We start from the raw sequence: 18,671 nt of genomic DNA, 5'->3' as shown, positions 1-18,671 counted from the left end.
CAAAGGAGCTTGGCTGTATCTGAGAGTGAAGGGGAGCCACAGAAGGATTTAAAGCAGGGGAACGATAAGCACAGATTTGAACCTGAGAGCTCCTTCTAGAGCCTGTGTGGAGGATACTTTTTAAGAAAGACAGACTGGAAGCAAAGCAGTCTGAGTGAGAGAATATGGGAGCCAAACCAGGGTTGTCACCGTTGGTACAGAGAACAGAGGACACATTAGAGAAATACCTGAGAGGTACAGTTGTCAGGATACAGTGATGGACTCAGGTGTATGGAGTCAAGGATGACTCCAGGTCTCAGGCTCGTCCTGAGTATCATGAGTGTTGGCAACTGAGCTGCAGATACAGGAAGAGGAGCAGGTGTTGAGGACAAAGAGATGATGCACTCCACGATGAGCACCTGGAGTTTGATGTATCTGAGGGACACCAGAAGAGTGTCTAGAAAACAGTCAGATGTAGAGCTCATTAGAGCAGGAGAGGGGACTGGGCTACAGATGTGGATGTGTGAGGCACCAACCCAAAAGTGGTAAGTGAGGGTACCAGTCTTTAAGTGGTGAGCAGAGCAGAGGGCCTTTCGGAGGAGACTGAGGAGGAAAAGCCATGGAGAAGGAAGAGAACCAAAGAGAATGGTGCATGGAAGTCAAGGGAGATAATTTCATGAAGAAAGCAGTCAAGGAAGATGTGGATTGAAAAGAGACCATTGGGCTTGGCTATCTATAGGTCATTCACGGCCAATCTTTGCCATGGGAGATTCAGTAGAAGAAAAGAAGAGATACATTGTTAAATTAGTTCAGCCGAGATTGAAACTGTCTTATAGCCCATGCCCTTCTGCACTAGGTTTATTATAAACTCAAAGCAAGGTATAATTGATTTTTGGTATGCAAACAACTTGATGGAGTGTCCAATGGCAAATTTGAGTACCTCATTGGCTAGAATCCCAGGTAGAAGTCCTCTGATTTCTTCTATTAAGTTCTTACAGTAATTTTTTTTAATGATGAGATATAAAACTGAATATTTACCTTAAGTAACAAGAGTGGGACTCACACATTAAATCCAATCACTCTGTCTTGTCTCTCATGGTCCAGAACCCCTTAGCATCTTCCTGGACTCCTCCTTTGTCCCACATGCTACCTGTTATGAAGTCCATTGATTCTACTTCCTAAATATCTCTCAAATGTACCACCTCTTCTCACGCCCACTATCACTACCTAACTCAGGTCTTGTTATTCCTCATCTGGGCTCTTGATCCTCCTGGCCCAAGTCTCATTTCCCCTCAGTCCTTATAAGTCAATGGCGCGCCAGAATGTGTTTTGCTCATTTTTCTGTACATTAGCATGATATCTGGCTCATAGTATATGCTCAATAAATGTTGAGGAGCAAGGATAAATAATGAATATTATATTTAGGGCTTTAGGTTCATAAGTCTTGATATGTGACAAGAGAGAAGTCATTTCTGGTGAACAGAAGATACTTCTCTTGTCCAATAGGTACTAATTACTGTCCAGAACCTAGTAATTCTATTGCTTTAACAAGGAGCTTTCTGTTTCATCCAGGTCTCTAAGTTAATTATATGATATAAGAGAATAAATAAAATTTAAGAACAATCTTTTTGCAAATAAAATAGAGTCATAAGCTTCCTATTCAATTATATAATGCTGTTTTTTGTTTTGTTTTTTTTTAATTTTTTAAATTGAAGTGTAGGTGACTTACAATATTGTGTTAGTTTTAGGTGTACAGAAAAGTGATTCAGTTATATGTATATATATATATATATATATATATATATATATATATATATATATATATTTTTTTTTTTTTTTGCTTTACGCAGGCCTTTCACTGTTGTGGCCTCTTCCCGTTGCGGAGCACAGGCTCCGGATGCGCAGGCTCAGCGGCCATGGCTCACGGGCCTAGCCGCTCCGCGGCATGTGGGATCCTCCCGGACTAGGGCACGAACCCGTGTCCCCTGCATCGGCAGGCAGACTCTCAACCACTGCGCCACCAGGGAAGCCCTGTATATATATTTTTTCAGATTATTTTCCATTATAGGTTATTACAAGATATGCAATATTGTTCCCTGTGTTAGACAGTAAATCCTTGTTGCTTATCTATTTTATGTGTAGTAGTTTGTATCTATTAATCCCATACTCCTAATTTACCCCTCCCTCACCTTTCCTCTTTGGTAACCATAAGTTTGTTTTCTATGTCTGTGAGTCTGTTTCTGCTTTGTATATAGATTCATTTGTATTATTGTTTAGATCCCACATAAAAGTGATCTCATATTTGTCTTTCTTTTTCTGAGTTAATAATCTCTAGGTCCATCCATGTTGCTGCAAATGGCAATATTTCATTCTTTTTTATGGCTGAGCAATATATAATACTAAGTTTTTAAAAAGACAATCAAGAAGGTATTTCTGGTTGGTTTGATATGACAGACTGAACATGGAGCAAAGAAAGGTGCTTTACTCAAGCGGTTACAGTGCGCTGTGGATTTGTGACAACTCTCAAGCCTCGCTCGAGTACCGTTGCTGGTGTCCATCACTTCTTGAGCTGGCATAGCAAGGCCATGTGGTGCACTCCAGTGACACATCAGTGTGGCTTAGGACAGCTAGAGAGCCACCCATTGCTGCTGACAGTCCTCCCTTCTGAATGGTAATCTTCTCAAATGAAATAAAGTTTTCTTTCAAAATCACAGACTGAGAAAGATCTGGCAAGGTCTTTGGAGGTCGGCTGCCCAGCCCTGTGGTCTCAGAGATGAGGAAGCTCAGGTGCACGACTACTGATGTGTGCAGGGTGCACTGCTGCCTCGTCCACTGTCCTCTCTGGTTCCTAGGCTCGGGTCTGAGAGCAAAAGTGTCGTCGTGTCATTCCTCACCCCCCACGGCTCCCGTTGTGCTTCACCCTCATTATTTCCTCTATTTCTCTCCCTTTTTTCATCTGAGGGGTGAACTCAGGCATCCAATAGTAGCTGTCATGTATTCTCCTCTTTAATTAATAAAATTTAAAGTATCCAACCAACATTGCTACACTCCTAAATGGTTTTGTACTCACAGATTAGCACCATCACAGTCATTCTGAAATATTCACTAGTATAAATCCAGTTTTCTTTGTTGAAAACTGACTTTAAATGATTGTAGAGAATGGAGGCTTCTGATTTCTACTCAAGTTTCTGCCCTGTTATGAAACAAAAATTTCTTCTTTCTTTTAAATCTATTTCTAATTTTTAAAAACATGACATTTAAAACATTTAAAATTTGTTAAAAATTATATTCATAGTAAGAACATTTTAGATTAAGAGTAAGGGGCAAGGAAAAAAGTCTACTAGGATATTTTATATTAAAAGATAATGTCAGGGCTTCCCTGGTGGCGCAGTGCTTGAGAGTCCACCTGCCGATGCAGGGGACACGGGTTCGTGCCCCGGTCCGGGAAGATCCCACATGCCGCGGAGCGGCTGGGCCCGTTAGCCATGGCCACTGAGCCTGCGCGTCCGAAGCCTGTGCTCCACAATGGGAGAGGCCACGACAGTGAGAGGCCTGCGTACCACAAAAAAAAAAAAAAAGAAAAAAGAAGATAAGTCAAAACGAAAATATGTTGAAGCTCACAACAATTTATAAAGTAAAAATGGACAAAAAGCAGTTCTCTGGTAACTAACCCCTCCCCACCTACTGCTCCTTCTTTGACAAAATATCAAGCTTTTTTTTAACACATTACAATGGACACTTTTCCTCTCTTAGTAACTTGCCATCACCCTTGGTATGGTCCCACTGATTTAACAGAATGAAAATATCCTGGAGAAAATAGCTTCCATTTCTAAAATACGAGTTAATTTTTGTCTGTGAGAAACATAAGAAAAATTGTCCATGAAAATCATGACTATGCCAAGTCACTTGGAGTACGTAAGACTGGAGATGCACGACCTAAGATGTGTGGTCCAGTAACGAGGAGCCTGGTCTCTAGGCCCTTCAAGACCTGGGAGAGAACCCTGACCCTACATGGCCCCCTTGACATCCTCATCTGTGAAATGGGGTCAATGAGCTTTGGAGTGTTGTCAGGAATAAAGTAGGCAAATAGTAACTGTCCAATAAATAACGCCTACAATTATTCTTCTATCACCCAGTTTTATGTCACCATTATTATTATTCCAGAGAAAATTATGAGATAGAAGGAATAGTAATGCCCTGAATTGCAATTATTTTTCTAGATTCTGATTTTTCGACTGACCACTTTGAGGTGACCACATAATAGAATTTGCGAGGAAGAAATACAGTGGATTCTTACAGTTACTGCACGGTACTGCTTGAGTTTTACTGGATCTACCCGAGGGGGTTATTTCCCAGAAGCACCAGAAACACCTTGCTATAGCCCAATGTGGGACCTCAGAACTTTAGGTTAAGAGTCATGGCAGAATTTCTTTCAAAACACATTTCTATTGCTAATGATGCAGAGTACTTCTGCTGAAAGATTTGGAACCAGTATATTGCTGTTAATTTGCCTTTTGTTTGTCCTCCACTGATAAATAATCTGTCCCCATGTTTTAAACTGCATTTAGAGGGTTTACCTACATCTTTTATGGCAAATATTTCTCAGTTCATTGAAAAAATAATAAAACCATTGTATCACATGAGAAGGAGAAAATATTTTCTTTCCCCCTTTCATTAAAAAAAAAACAACCCCAAACATAACAATGAATAATGAAAGGAAAACAAACGAAGCCATTCCATTCCATGGAGGAGGGGCAGAGTAGCTGCAGGGGACAGCTGCAGCGCGTCTGGCGTCCCAATTCTTTCCTTTCTCATCACTTTATTACTTACTGGACCAAGAATGTAGACAATTTCAGCTACGGTTGCTATGCATTTTAGTTTTTCAACTTAATTCTGTGTGGTGCTCATTTGCCCTCTGCACTGAGTCCTAAGCCCACAGGGTCGCTTCAGTGTGTTGCATGGAACCACACAAACAGGGGTCTCTTAGTCCTCTCCCAGCTCCACCCCTTCCCACGAGGCCCTTGAAATTTGGAAGGACTCACTGTCTTAGTCAGCCTGGGCTGCTATAGCACACTACCATAGACTGGATGGCTTAAACAACAGACATTTCTCACAGTTCTGGAGGCTGGAAGTCCAAGATCAAGGTGTCAGAAGATTCAGTGTCTGGTGGGAGCCCACTTCCTCGTTTGTAAACGGTCCCCTTCTTGCTGTATACTATCACGGTGGAGAAAGACAGAGCACACTGGTCTCTTCATTTTCTTATAAGGGCACTAACCCCATCACGGGGGCTCTGCCCTCATGACCTCATCCAAATCTAATTACCACCATCACAGTGGGGGTTAGTGCTTCAATGTAGATTTTGGGGGTGACACAAACATTCAGTCTGTAGCACTCACACCATGCTTTTGTGAGTGTTTGTCAAAATCATCAAACCCTTCATGCCTCTTTCAAGCATTAGACCTCTGGTTTTAGTTGGGCACCAGTTGACTGCATACTCATACACTGTCACTGTGTTACCTTCAGTAAGATGCTATCAACTGTTTATGTCCCCTCCTAAATCCATATGTTGAAATCCCAATCCCCACTGTGATGGTATTTGGAAGTAAGTCATTTGGGAGGTAATTAAGTTTAGATGAGGCCATAAGTGTGGGGTCCCCATGATGAGATTAGTGTCTGTAAAATATCGGAGACAGAGAGATTGCTCCTCTCTCTAGGAGCAAGCCCAGGAAAGGCCTTGAGAGCACACAGTGAGCAGGCAGCCATCCACAAGCCAGGAAGATAGGCCTCACCAAAAACCAACCATGCTGGCACTTTGATCTTGGACTTCCAGTCTCTGGAAGTAAATAAATGTGTGTTGGTTGAGCCACCCAGTCTACGGCATTTTTTAATAGCAGCTTGAGCTGACTGGGACACAAGATGACTTCAATTCTACTGAACTGAAAAGGCACAGGAAGGAAGAAATAATGAATGTGGTGATTCCTAAAGGGGTGCTTGATTCATTTTTGAAAACATGTTTTTAAACTTGCAGAAACAAACCCTTACGAGGGAATATTTTTCAGCATAATATTGACTGTTATGTATAGATCTGAAAAAATTGATTTTGTTTTACAGTACAACCACAATTTCCCCCAAATCCTCCTTCAAACCATCACTTTTTCTTTTTTACAAATTTTCATAGCTCTTGAGTTTCCTATTATGTACTATGTTTACATAAAAGAATTTTACTTTTCAGGCAGACACTTAAAAGTGGGCAGGTTTTAAAAGCATTTTCAGTGTTCTGTTTATATGAAAAAAGTGTGAATCAGCAGCATATTTCACAGTGTTTATTAATAGTTTCAAATAAAAATTTAAAAATATTACTTATCCCTTTCAGCACTGTAGGGAATCTAACAACATAACTACACAGAGTTTCATTAAAAGTAGAATCACTATGTAGAATTCTGTATCCCAGCAAACGATCCACCTTTCTTTCTAAGAAAGTGATGTGTTTTCTAGAATTTTGATAAACAATGCATTTATTTCACTGCTAGAAATTGTGCCTAATGTAGCTGAGATTTCTGCATGGTAACAAAGGTTTGTTCAGGCTTCATGAGCTCCTTTTGGTCTTGGGGCAACAGTGGTGTATTTATTAATACAGGACATCATATCCTATTATGTCAGCCACTCATCCTCGCTAACGAAACGTGATCTGCCACCCCTGTGGATTAAGTGGTGTCAAGTCATCCAAGAATGTTCACCAAAGACATGCTTATTAAATTTATCTAGAACTCTCACCCTAACTAGTGCTGCATTTTATGCAAATGGGAAAACGAGATTCTGTCCAGAATTGATACTTAGTGCTAGGAAGAGAATTTTCATCAGGATCTCTTGGGGGCATGTGTTAAAAATGCATGTTCCCTGCCTCCAACCCCAGAATTTCTGACATAGTGGGAATGGCCCTGGAAGGGATGCAGAAATCTAGTTTCACAAAAACCCTGGGTGCTTCTGATGTCATTGATTCCCTTTGAGGAACGTGTTGTAGTTGCATTGGGTCCCTTACGTAGCTCAGAAACTGTTCTGAGCAAGATGGGCAAAGGCAAAACCCTAAAGTCACAGAACTTTGTTCTGCTTTCAATTAATTTTCTCTCTCTCCAGGCACTTTAGGTGGTCTCACTGTTGGGTTTCCATGGTAAGGCACTGTTGGCTTACCAAGCTCAGCATATATTTTTTTCATTCTTTTCTCCCTACCCTCCACCCTACATTAAACCTCAGTGCTGTGAGGGTCATGCTTAAAATGACAGCCAGATGTCTGATTAGCTATGCATGCTAAGGGGTTATGACTGTCAACTTTTTTTTTTTTTTTTACTGTCAACTTTTAATGTGTGGTTCTCCTACGCATATGTTCCTTAGTAAATAGTCTAGAAAGTTAGGACACTTGCCACAAGGGAGAATTCTCAAAGACTAAACTTCTACATGCCCTGGCAGTACAGCGGGGGTGCTGATTTTGGTCTGCTTGCCTTGTTTCTCGGCAAGTTGCTTGTAAAATCAACTCCGTTCCTAAGAATGTACAGGATTTCCTTTGCAGATTTATGAAGAAGTTGAAGAGGACAAGACTGACCACAAAAAGCATTGAGAGTGCCAAATTCTTGTCTTCCAGCTTTACTGGTTGGTGCTGATAGGATGAAACTGGAAAAAAATTGGCCAACATAACCCAGATTCACTTGACCCTGATATAATCCTAACTTGAATCATAAAGCCAGTATAAGAGTTTGCAGTGAGAAATACCTCTTTTCAGAGGGAGGTTGTTCAACCCACAGAGGAGGGACCCAGTATCAGCTGCAGGAATTTGGAATCAGAAATCACTTGTGCTGTTTTCCCAGTGACCCCGCTCTAACCCTCCTGGAGGCCAGAGCCTTGCATCTTAATGGTCTGGCAGAGAAGCAGAGGATGCAAGGAGGGGGATGAGGGAGCCCAGGACAAATCTGGCCTGATGAAGAGAAGTAGCTCTGCTTTTTGAATCTGGTCCTACTAGTCATTAAGCTGTGTGACCTTGGACACGTTATACAAACTCTTTAGCCTCTGTTTACTATCTGTGAAATGGGAAGTACACCGACACATACTAAATATTCAGTTCATAATTCTATTATTAGCATATTAAAATTATTATCAGCCCTTTCGGAAAAAGTTAGAAAGCTAAATCTGATGTTGATGTATTATATATCAGCCTCGTAGCTGGAGTAGAAGTAGAAAGAGTGGGAGAATTTTGGTTATACAAGATACAGGGGTAAAAAAGAGAGACAGATTAAGCATTAATATACCAAACTTTCCATTTTAGCATTTAGGATGGAACAGGAACTGGCTCCCCCTTTCTGATAACTTACATTTATATGTCCATTCTGGATAAGTCTTGCAGAAAGTGTGATGAACGCTGTCAGGGACACACAGAGCATGGCAAAGCTCAGGCACAGGTCTAAGGCTTGAAGTGTCAGGTGGTACTCTTCATAGTGTGGTGGGTCTACACACACTGATGGGAATTTTGCATATGGAAAAGGAAAGGCAACTGCATAACCAAGGTAATTGGTCCCTGCAATCCCCCAAAACGAGTAGAAGCAATACGGGCCAAGGAGAGCAGATGCCAAGGCTACAGTAAAATGAAGTGGACATCCCAGGATGCTCAGAATCACAAAGGTGAAACTAGCTTCCCACTGAAAATAAAGCAGAAACAAATTGTTACTTTGGGAACTAGATTTTTCAGAAGCTTCTTAGCAATATGTGGAAAGAAAGAGATGCTGGCTATTAATCTTTCCTACTGGGAAATGAAGGAGAAATGGGTTACAACCGTCTCTTTAGGCCCTTTTGCCTTCCTCTTGAACCTTCACTATGGGAGAATAACGTATCAACCCACTGGAGCAAAAATGAAATCAACTCCACTCAACACATTTATTTACTTACCTCCTATCATGTGTTGAGAACCAGTCTGGGTGGGAAAACAAAGATGAGTGAACAGAATCCCTGCCTTACCCTAGGACCTTGTTATTCAGAGTGTGGTCTATGGTCCAGGAGCACTAAATATCCCCTGGGAACTTATTAGAGATGTAGAATCTCAGGCCTCACTCAGATCTACTGAATCAAAACCTGCATTTTAACCAGATCCCCAGGTGATTCACACATATATTAAAGTTTGAGAAGCCCTGCTGTAGCCATGGGAAGAGGAGCTATAATCAAATCAAGGTAGTCTTTCTGTACTTTGGGATTTACTTGGCTCTATACTGTTGAAATGCAAGATATCACAGACTTTTCATCCTTTTTTTTTTTTTGCGGTACGCGGGCCTCTCACTGTTGTGGCCTCTCCCATTGCGGAGCACAGGCTCCGGTCGCACAGGCTCAGCGGCCATGGCTCACGAGCCCAGCCGCTCCGCGGCATGTGGGATCTTCCCAGACCGGGGCACGAACCCGTGTCCCCTGCATCGGCAGGCGGACTCTCAACCACTGCACCACCAGGAAAGCCCCTTTTCATCCTTTTTTAGGGGAAGAGGTAACAGGGAGATTGGAAGGAGATACCAAATTGAGGAATTGGGACTTGAAAATACATTATTAAAAACAGAGGATCCTCTAGATCCACTTTTTCAGAATGAAATTCAGGAAGACTAACACTGATTCTGTCCTCCCCAAACTACACTACTTAAATACAATAATCACAGGAACTGGTAGAAAATGTTTGGAGCAGGTATCAGATAAAAATTATGCATTTAAAACATCGTTTATGACTGAAATCCATCATAGTAAGGCATCAATTAGATAGGATTCAATTATAATCAGAAATCATTCTCTGTGTTCCATCCTGAACTAGTAGAGATCTGACCTTCAAACTTTCTCTGCCAACCTACTCGATGTCTATACATTTACCAGGTGTCTCTGGGTCCACTCTTTGTGAGCCAACAGTAGGAGTATACCAGTCATGATGGCCTGTGAAAGGCAAATGGAAAAACAACATCCCGTGAGAGAAGGTACCTCTGGAAAGAGTTCAGTTTGCTTCACGGTTTGACAACTTTATCATAAACCAGAAGGAATAGCAAATGGCTAAATGGATTTATGACTCTGATCACCTCCTCATCCGTGAGGACAATGAGGAAAAGAAGCCATCAGTGTCACAGAGACATGATTCACACAAGCTCATTTTTTTGATTTTCTATGTTGCCGTTGCCATCACAATTATAACCTTTACTACTGTAAGATGTCAATGCAATGAAAGCTTGGCTTTAAAACCCCTGCCGTCTGTTTTATTTTGATTAATTGTCTATTGTTCATCTTTTTCCAAATTGCTAAATTTACAAATGGGAGGAACTGAAAAGGAAACGTGTCACAGAACCGCACCCACCCCCAAACCCTCCCGGCAGCGGTATATCTTTTTACTCTTTGCTTTCTTTTGAGATTCTGCGGCCCCAGCCTGCTGGTGATCCCTGTCTCTCAAATAACAAAGATTCTCATTAGAATGAATGCATAATGGGGCATTTATTGTTCTGGGGGCAATGGTGCCCAGCTTTTCAAAAGAGAGTTCTTCAAAGTCTCCGTTGAAGAAAAAGCCCCCAAATGCAGAATGAAAATAGTTCCACAAAGGAGGGAATGGTGTCACCAGAACTGAGCAATAGATAATGAAAAAAAAATTCTGTGCTCATCTTCGCTTCGGCACCGGGTCTGATGTAGACCTTTGTAATCAGAGTCTGGAAATTGCTTATCCCCAACCCATAAATCATTTGTTCCTGGTCAAGGAATGTTTTGAGGTTGGGAGAGAAAAGCAGGAAGAGATGTGCCTGAAATAAGATATAGGGCCTCCCTGGTGGCGCAGTGGTTGAGAGTCCGCCTGCCGATGCAGGGGATACGGGTTCGTGCCCCGGTCTGGGAGGATCCCATATGCCGCGGAGCGGCTGGGCCCGTGAGCCATGGCCGCTGAGCCTGCGCATCCGGAGCCTGTGCCCCGCAACGGGAGAGGCCACAACAGTGAGAGGCCCGCGTACCGCAAAAAAAAAAATAAATAAATAAATAAAAAAAAAAGATATAGAATGAGGACAGGTTCAAAAAGAGTGACAATTTAGGGTTTTGACAGAGAAATAAACATGACTGTATGTATAGTATCAACAGGGGAAAAAAATCGGAGCTTTTACCAATATGGTTTTGTGGGATGTTGCTTTTTGTAGCTCCAGGTCTGGCATATTTATTGTTTTGAGACCTAGCTTTTCATTTTCCTGGCATATTCTATTTTGAATATTGGATTTAGAGAATCTGAGAGCGAGGGGATAAAAGCACGCACATGTACACTCACACAAAACTTCTCATGTAGCTAAGCCTGACATTCCAGACTTTGGCATCACCATACCATAAAACTCCCATGGATAAAAACAGAACCATCTGCAATCAAAAGAGGTTGGCTTGATTCTGCAAGAGGAAAGTTTCCAAGGGACCCTATGGAGGTTGAGCCAGCATAAACAGTACAACAAAACAGGAGAATTATTAACAGCAACTGTAGCACTGATGCTAAGCCTGGGGCTAGTCTCTGCTTTCAGATGCAAAGCACTCAATTGACACGTCAGTCCTCTGTGTGAGAGAAACACTAAAGCAAATGAGATAAAAAGCAAAGGAGATGTCTCTGCTGGTTGAAGTCCAAGTAGATAGCTGACATTATCAGATGCTTAGAGTCCAGGTTGCCTTAACTACTTTGGCACAAACTGTTTCTTTCCTTTCAAAAGTTGAAAAATCCTGCAGAATTGCAATTGCCTGTTATTTCTGCTGTAGCTGCCAGCTTCAATTTTGCTTTGTTTACACAAAACTTTGAAAAAGATCTTTCATGGGGGAAGCTGGTGTATGCATGCCATTCAGTAACTTGTTAAATCCACCCTGAGGACTGTGGCTCAGGACCCAAGCACACCCATCTTTCCTGGTGCCCGGCCGTGCCTGGGAGATGGAGTGCGGGTATTCCCCCAAGAGTCACAGGCTTTCCTTTTTCTTCTTTTCATTTAAAAAAAAAAATTATTTTTAGACAGGGAAGGGGAATAGAATAAAAAAGGAAGAGATTTGGGACTTGTCTGGTGGTCCAGTGGTTAAGGCTGTGCGCTTCCAGTGCAGGGGGCATGGGTTTGATCCCTGGTCGGGGAACTAAGGTCCCACATGCTGTGCCACGCAGCCAAAAATTTTTTTAAAAAAGGAAGAGATCTGAGGGAAGAGAAGTCAAGTGGGAAAAGGAAATGTGGGAGGGTCTGAGAGGTGAAGAGTTGGGTAGAGAGGGGCGGTCAGGCTGTGAGGAAGGGCGGAAAGGAGGCCATGCCTGGGGAGGGTGGGAGTGCAGCTGGAGGCCCAGCCCTGCACTCTCCACCCTCAGCTCTTCTTGACAGGCTGTGGACTTGCTCCGTGGGGACAGTTCCAAGGACATTACTTGGGTTTTGCAAAAGTTGCTTGCTAACATTCTGCATGCTAATTGTGACCCCTCCCACTAAATCTTTAAATGGCCCCAGTAAGGATGCAGTTCCCAGAAACAGATGAATTGAAGGAAGCAGAGAGCTTCACAACAGAAATAGAAACTTTTAGAGGAATCATTATAACATGGGCTAATTTATTCACTTATGGACATCTATTTTGGGTCTACTGGGAACAAGGGATGTGATAGGCACTATGCCGATGGAATAATGATAATAACGTTTAACATTTATTGAGCACTTATTTTACGCCGGGCACTCTACCAAATGCTTCCCATGTGTTAATTCATTTAATCTTCATAATGAATGACCCTAGGATGTAGATCGTCTCCTATTTTTAAAATGAGGCACAGAGGGCTTCCCTGGTGGCGCAGTGGTTGAGAGTCTGCCTGCTGATGCAGGGGACACGGGTTCGTGCCCCGGTCCGGGAAGATCCCACATGCCGCGGAGCAGCTGGGCCCGTGAGCCATGGCTGCTGAGCCTGCGCGTCCGGAGCCTGTGCTTCGCAACGGGAGAGGCCACAACAGTGAGAGGCCCGCGTACCGCAAAAAAAAAAAAAAAAAAAAATGTGGCACGGAGAAGCTGAATAAGATAAGCAAGCTCACCAAGCAATAATTATACAAATAATGGCTCCAACTCTCAACGGAATCTGTAGTCCAGGTGTGAAAGGAATGAAGGCACTGTGGGGGAAATATGACTCAAAGCAGGTTTGAAGGATGGATGTGACGTCAGTGAGAGATGCAGAGGGAAGGGCAGTCCAGGCCGCCAGGGTAGCAGCCGGTGGGAGGGTTGGTTCCTGGCAGAGAGGAGTAGGAAATCATGCTTGAAAGCCACGTGAGGTCAGGGTGTGGAGGGCCTCAAAATCCAGGCTAATGTATCTGAACTTGGTTTGGACAATGAAGCAAAACTAAAGATTTTTGAAGACGGGGCTAGACCGGCACAGCAGAGGTTTAGAAAGATGGGCCTGTTATTGCATGATTGCTGCATTGGCCTAGAGGTCTCTGTAGGACCTTGGTCTTCAAGCTTTTTTTTTTTTTAACCTTTACCCATAGTAAGAAATATATTTTGTAACATGGCCAAGTTACAAATATTTTTACATCTAATCAAGATAACAATAACTTTATTATGTGTGATACACTGTAGAATTCTCTATTATATTCCATTCCATTCTATCCCATCCTATTCTGTTCTATTCATATTCTATATGTTCAAATGCTAGCTGCCCAACAGGTTGATTTTATAACCCATTAATGTATAGATTCCCACAGGTTGGTTCTAAAAGTTTCAAGGCATAAAACCTGACTGGGGCAGGAAGTGGTAAGGAGGTGGGCAGGGGTTGCATAGTGAGAACGAAGAAGAAAAAATGCATAGGGATCTGCCTCGTAGGAAAAATAAAAGTTGGCAATGGATTGGATGTGGTGGGGTGGGAGTGGGGCTGAAATGGGCTGGTTTGGGGCATTGCTGCCCCAAGCACTGTCCTAAGGACCTGTAGCATCTCCTCCCTTGGGAACCTGTCAGACATGCAGAATCTCAGCTTCACCCTAGACTCACTGAATCAGAGCCTGCATTTTAAAATCCCCAGGTGATTTACATGCACATTTCAGTTTGAGAAACACTAGTTTAGAGGAAAGGATTGAGTCAAAAGTCACTCCAGGGTTTGAAATTGTGTTCAAAGACTAGGAAGTCAGGAGAAGGCATAATTGCTTTTGGTGGTAAGATGATTACATTTTTGGACCAGTTATGCTTCAAGAAGCTTAGGATATCTAAGTGGAAAATGGACCATCAGCTGATTGGAAATCACAGGACTGTTGATGCTCTAAGAGACTTGAGCATTGGTGCAATCAAGTCCTTCTCTAATGAACGAGGAAACTGGAGCCTGCATGGGTGAGTCCAGCCCTACCTTTCTCCGAAGTTCCTGTCTCCAAGCAGGGGTCTGGGTGCAGCGCTGCTGCTCACCGTTGGCCAAGTCCCTGGACCCTACAGACTTTAGGTCCTGTTTTTTGTTTTGTTTTGTTTTGTTTTTGCTTTTGTTTTTTGTGGTATGCGGGCCTCTCACTGTTGTGGCCTCTCCCATTGCGGAGCACAGGCTCCGGACGCGCAGGCTCAGCAGCCATGGCTCACGGGCCCAGCCGCTCCACGTCATGTGGGATCTTCCCGGACCGGGGTACGAACCCGTGTCCCCTGCATCGGCAGGACGACTCTCAACCACTGTGCCACCAGAGAAGCCCTAGGTCCTGTTTTTAAACTCAGTGCACTTCAGTCTGTTCATCAGAACTTGATCTACAGGCCAGGTTTTCCAGGATTAAAGTAGAGCTCAGTCCTTAAGGCTCAATGATCTCCTTGCTACATACTTTCTAGCAGCTGATGACTTTCAATAACCTGGTTCAGAAATCCTAGGAAAACAGCTTATCATGTGGCTGTAAGAATTGAGCTAGGAGAGTCTGAGGAGGAATATTTGTGAAGAATTTAGAAAAAGCTTTGAAAGAAAGGCACCGAACAAACACAAAGTATGGGTCACTTCTAAAATCTATCTCTTCCAATCTCAAAAGAGATATGGAGTCATTTTCAAAAGGAAATATGTTTGAAATGTACATATTATCTTTCTACCAGAGGGAGATACACTTTGCAGGTAAGTTGAGAAGTGATTGGCAGGGAAGGTTGTGGGATGAGTCAGAGACCTTTGAAGTTGACCCTAATCAGACAGAGCTGTGGTTCACTACCAAACTCACTAGGAAAAAAATCATGTTGTTCCAAATTTAGACATTATTGAAAGAGGGAGCATTCTTATTGCTTTCCTTCTGGTGAGGATTTTTTCCTGCTTTAGTGTAAATACCAGCTTGACCTTTATTCTTTGCCACCTAATTAGAGCTCAACTGTATAAAGAATTCTGTACTGTCAGAATGGAGAGCATGGCATTCACCACTCATTCGACAATATGTATCAAGCAATATTTAGCACCAATACCTAGCATGTCACTTACTCCCTTTCAAGTGCTGGAGATATAGCAATGAACAAAATAGAAAAAAAAAATCCTGCCTTTGTACAATCTACATGCGGGGGGAAAGGACAAACAAACAGACAATAAGTCAGTCAATTATGTTGTATATTAGATGGTGTTATGGGGGGAAAAGTAGAGTAGGGGATGAGAGATTGAGAATGCCATTTGCGTGGGAGGTCTGCAATTTTAAATAGGGTAATGAGGGAAGGCATCAGTGAGAAAGTGACATTTGATCCAAGAATTGAAGAAAGTTAGAGAACAAGCTGTATGTGAGAAAAGGCTTCAGGCAGAGAACTGGCAGTGCAAAGGCCCTGAGACAGAAACATACCTTGCCATGTTTGAAAACAAGCAGCCAGTGTGATGGGAAAGAAAAGTGGTTGGAGATGAGGTCAGGATGTAACATGATAGGGAACTCAGCAGGTTGTCAGGGAACAGAATGGGAGAGTGAGGCAGGTGGCGAGGGATTAGGAACAAAGGGTTTGGACAGAGAGTAGGGCATAAATGAAAGGCATCGTATTAACTAGCATTTGTGTAGGGCTTTAAAATTGGCAAAGCTCTTTATTATGCAGTCTCTGAGCAAATTGTGTTCATTCTCTTTGAGTCTCTTATGGTTAGACAGTTTCACATGGGCTCTCTTTACCTGTGAAATTCCCCATTCTACAGGTAAAGGCAATGAGGAACTGGTTGAATGAGGGCCCTGCTCTTGACTACATACCAAGAATGTTAAAGTCAGGATTTGAACAGAGGCCCACCTCTCCAAATCCTAACTCTCTGACTCTACTTCCCCATGCTGTCACTCTCAAAAAATCAAAAAGCCACCAATTAGTTATGTGCTAGAGATTTGTCATGTCATCTCTCTGAGTCTGATTGGTCAAGCAGATGTTTGGTGTAGAATATATTCAGTAATCTGTGAACCTAATCAAATCACCAATATCTGTTGACTATATTATGATAGATTCTGCAGGGATAGGCAAAGAATTATAAGAAAGGGACACAGGATTGAGCTATAACCATGGTTTTGTTAAAGTTTGGGCCAGTTGTAAAGTCAGAATTTTTACAAAGTTAGCTAGAATAGAAAATATCAGAATTCACTTCACATAGAAGGTTAAGTATTGTTTTGTGAAACATGTTATATAAATCTAGTTATATGTATATTTCAGTATCTCTCTTTTTACCTTGAGAGAAATATATAGATGTATTTATGTACATTCCAGGTCCTGATGTAAAATATTTTTCTTACTCTGGGTCACTAACAAAAAGGTTTGGTAGACATTTACATAAATGTCATCACTGCATTCTAGTAGATGTTTAATAAACATTTCCTTGAATGTGTGGTTTGGGGTAGTTGTTGGGGGAAAGAGGAAAAGTTCAAGACTTGGGTAGTGGGGCTTCCCTGGTGGCACAGTGGTTGAGAGTCCGCCTGCCGATGCAGGGGACACGGGTTCGTGCCCCGGTCTGGGAAGATCCCACATGCCGCGGAGCGGCTGGGCCCGTGAGCCATGGCTGCTGAGCCTGCACATCCGGAGCCTGTGCTTCGCAACGGGAGAGGCCACAACAATGAGAGGCCCACATACCGCAAAAAAAAAAAAGACTTGGGTGGTGGTGTAAAAGAATACATAAATTAAAAAAAGAAAAATACCATCAAATCGTTTCCATGTTCAGTTCCACGCTCCCACCATCCCACTTTCCTCCATCTGCACACCATCATTAAGCCCCACTAGACCAAATTCCTTTAATATCGAGATCTTGTTTTATTCTCCATTGTAACTCAAGCATGTAGTAGGCTACCAATACATATTTATTTATTAAGTAAATTAAAATTATATTTCCTAGGGTCTTGCTTTTAGATGATATCTCTGTTAAGTTTGATTTTTAAAAAAAACGTAAAATATTGCCCCTCCTGAGAGTGGCTACATTTTAAGAGAAAACTCCATACAATCAAAAAGCTTCAAAATCAAATTGTCTAGTCTCCAATAGTGAATGTCAGGCATCCCAGGAAACAACGAGAGAAGGATTTGTTGGATGTTTGGGCCTTTGTAACCCCTCTTCAATCATGCCTCCATGGCAGCCACCTACTCCCAAGACCACATGTGTTGGTTTCTTTGACCCAGGGAGCTGAGGTACCAGTGTCATCATTCACCTGTGGTGACCATTCAAAGGGGAGACATTGAGCAGTTACTTAGTACCCACGTGTATTTGACACATGCAAATTTGGCAACATGTGAAGTTAGTAAAGCCCATCACTCAACTTCTTCAATTATTTTCAGTTTGAGCAATTGTGTTCAAAGAAAAAGATGGGAGAACTAAGATTTGGGGCTTGTAAACCTTTCGGTCACATAAACACACCTTGGTGTTTCTAATAAAAGCATTAGTCTGAAAATTATTTTACTTTGTTCTTCATTTAAAAATTATTTTTCATGGTTCATATTTTTTTCTACATTCAAATTTTAAAAGATAGATTCCAATTTCTCAGAATGTCCAGGTAAAGAAGATTAAAATAAAATAATTTTTGAAGAATTTCTTGAACAGCATTTTCACTATAGTATACCTGATATGTTGTAGATATGATTAAATGATATTAAGAAAACCTTATATTTAAAAGGTAACTAATAGAAATCAATGTTCTAAGGTAAAATCTGATTTTCTGTAGAATTATGATGTCTTCATATTGTTGGAAAACTTTAAAGGGACATGTTATTCTGGTCCCTCCTTCCCTCCCTCTTTCCTTTATTCTCTCAACGTATGTAATAAAAATATTTTCTTACCAAAGCTCCATTCCAGATGGGACAAGCAATCCAGACACTCCATCCTGTGAACCAAAGCTTGTAGGAAAAGACTGGGAAGAAAGCAATAACTCCAGAGAATACACTGAGAGCCCCCAGAGTAATGAGAAGCCAGCCAGCAGTCTTGTATAAGCCTTGCATTTTCCTCTGTGACTTGGGTCCTACGTCTCAAAGATGTTTTGTTACCAAAACATGAGAGTATGTCAAGCCTCAATAAACAGAAGTTTCTTAGAGACAGTAGCCATGACACATGTGGACTGTTGATCTACTTGGAAACAAGATTATATTTGTTTTCAGTGAAATAATAATAAAATGTAGTGATATAATTCTTGACATAAATCTGACACAATGAATTCTAATACTAGTTTTTCTCAGAGAGAGAAATCATTCCTCGTGTTGGGCTACCGCCTTCATTCCCTTCATTCTGCTCTGTCTTGGGGAGTGACCACTTCCTGGCTTAATCAG

At 42.0% G+C, this 18,671-nt stretch overlaps 1 protein-coding gene across 1 annotated transcript; it reads right to left on the bottom strand.

The window, feature by feature from the left end:
- Positions 1 to 276: 276 nt before the first annotated feature.
- TMEM212 (transmembrane protein 212) lies at positions 277 to 18,347 on the bottom strand (the record flags this gene model as incomplete). The annotated part of the gene is made up of 4 exons (XM_081234714.1): positions 277 to 414; positions 8,277 to 8,663; positions 9,865 to 9,924; positions 18,189 to 18,347. 4 exons carry the CDS (start codon positions 18,345 to 18,347, stop codon positions 277 to 279), a joined length of 744 nt encoding a protein of 247 aa, XP_081090840.1.
- Positions 18,348 to 18,671: the final 324 nt, after the last annotated feature.

Source organism: Mesoplodon bidens (genome assembly GCF_964165515.1).
Source record: "Mesoplodon bidens genome assembly, chromosome: 5".
Classification (NCBI taxonomy): domain Eukaryota; kingdom Metazoa; phylum Chordata; class Mammalia; order Artiodactyla; family Ziphiidae; genus Mesoplodon; species Mesoplodon bidens.
This window is presented reverse-complemented; position numbering and strand designations above follow the sequence as displayed.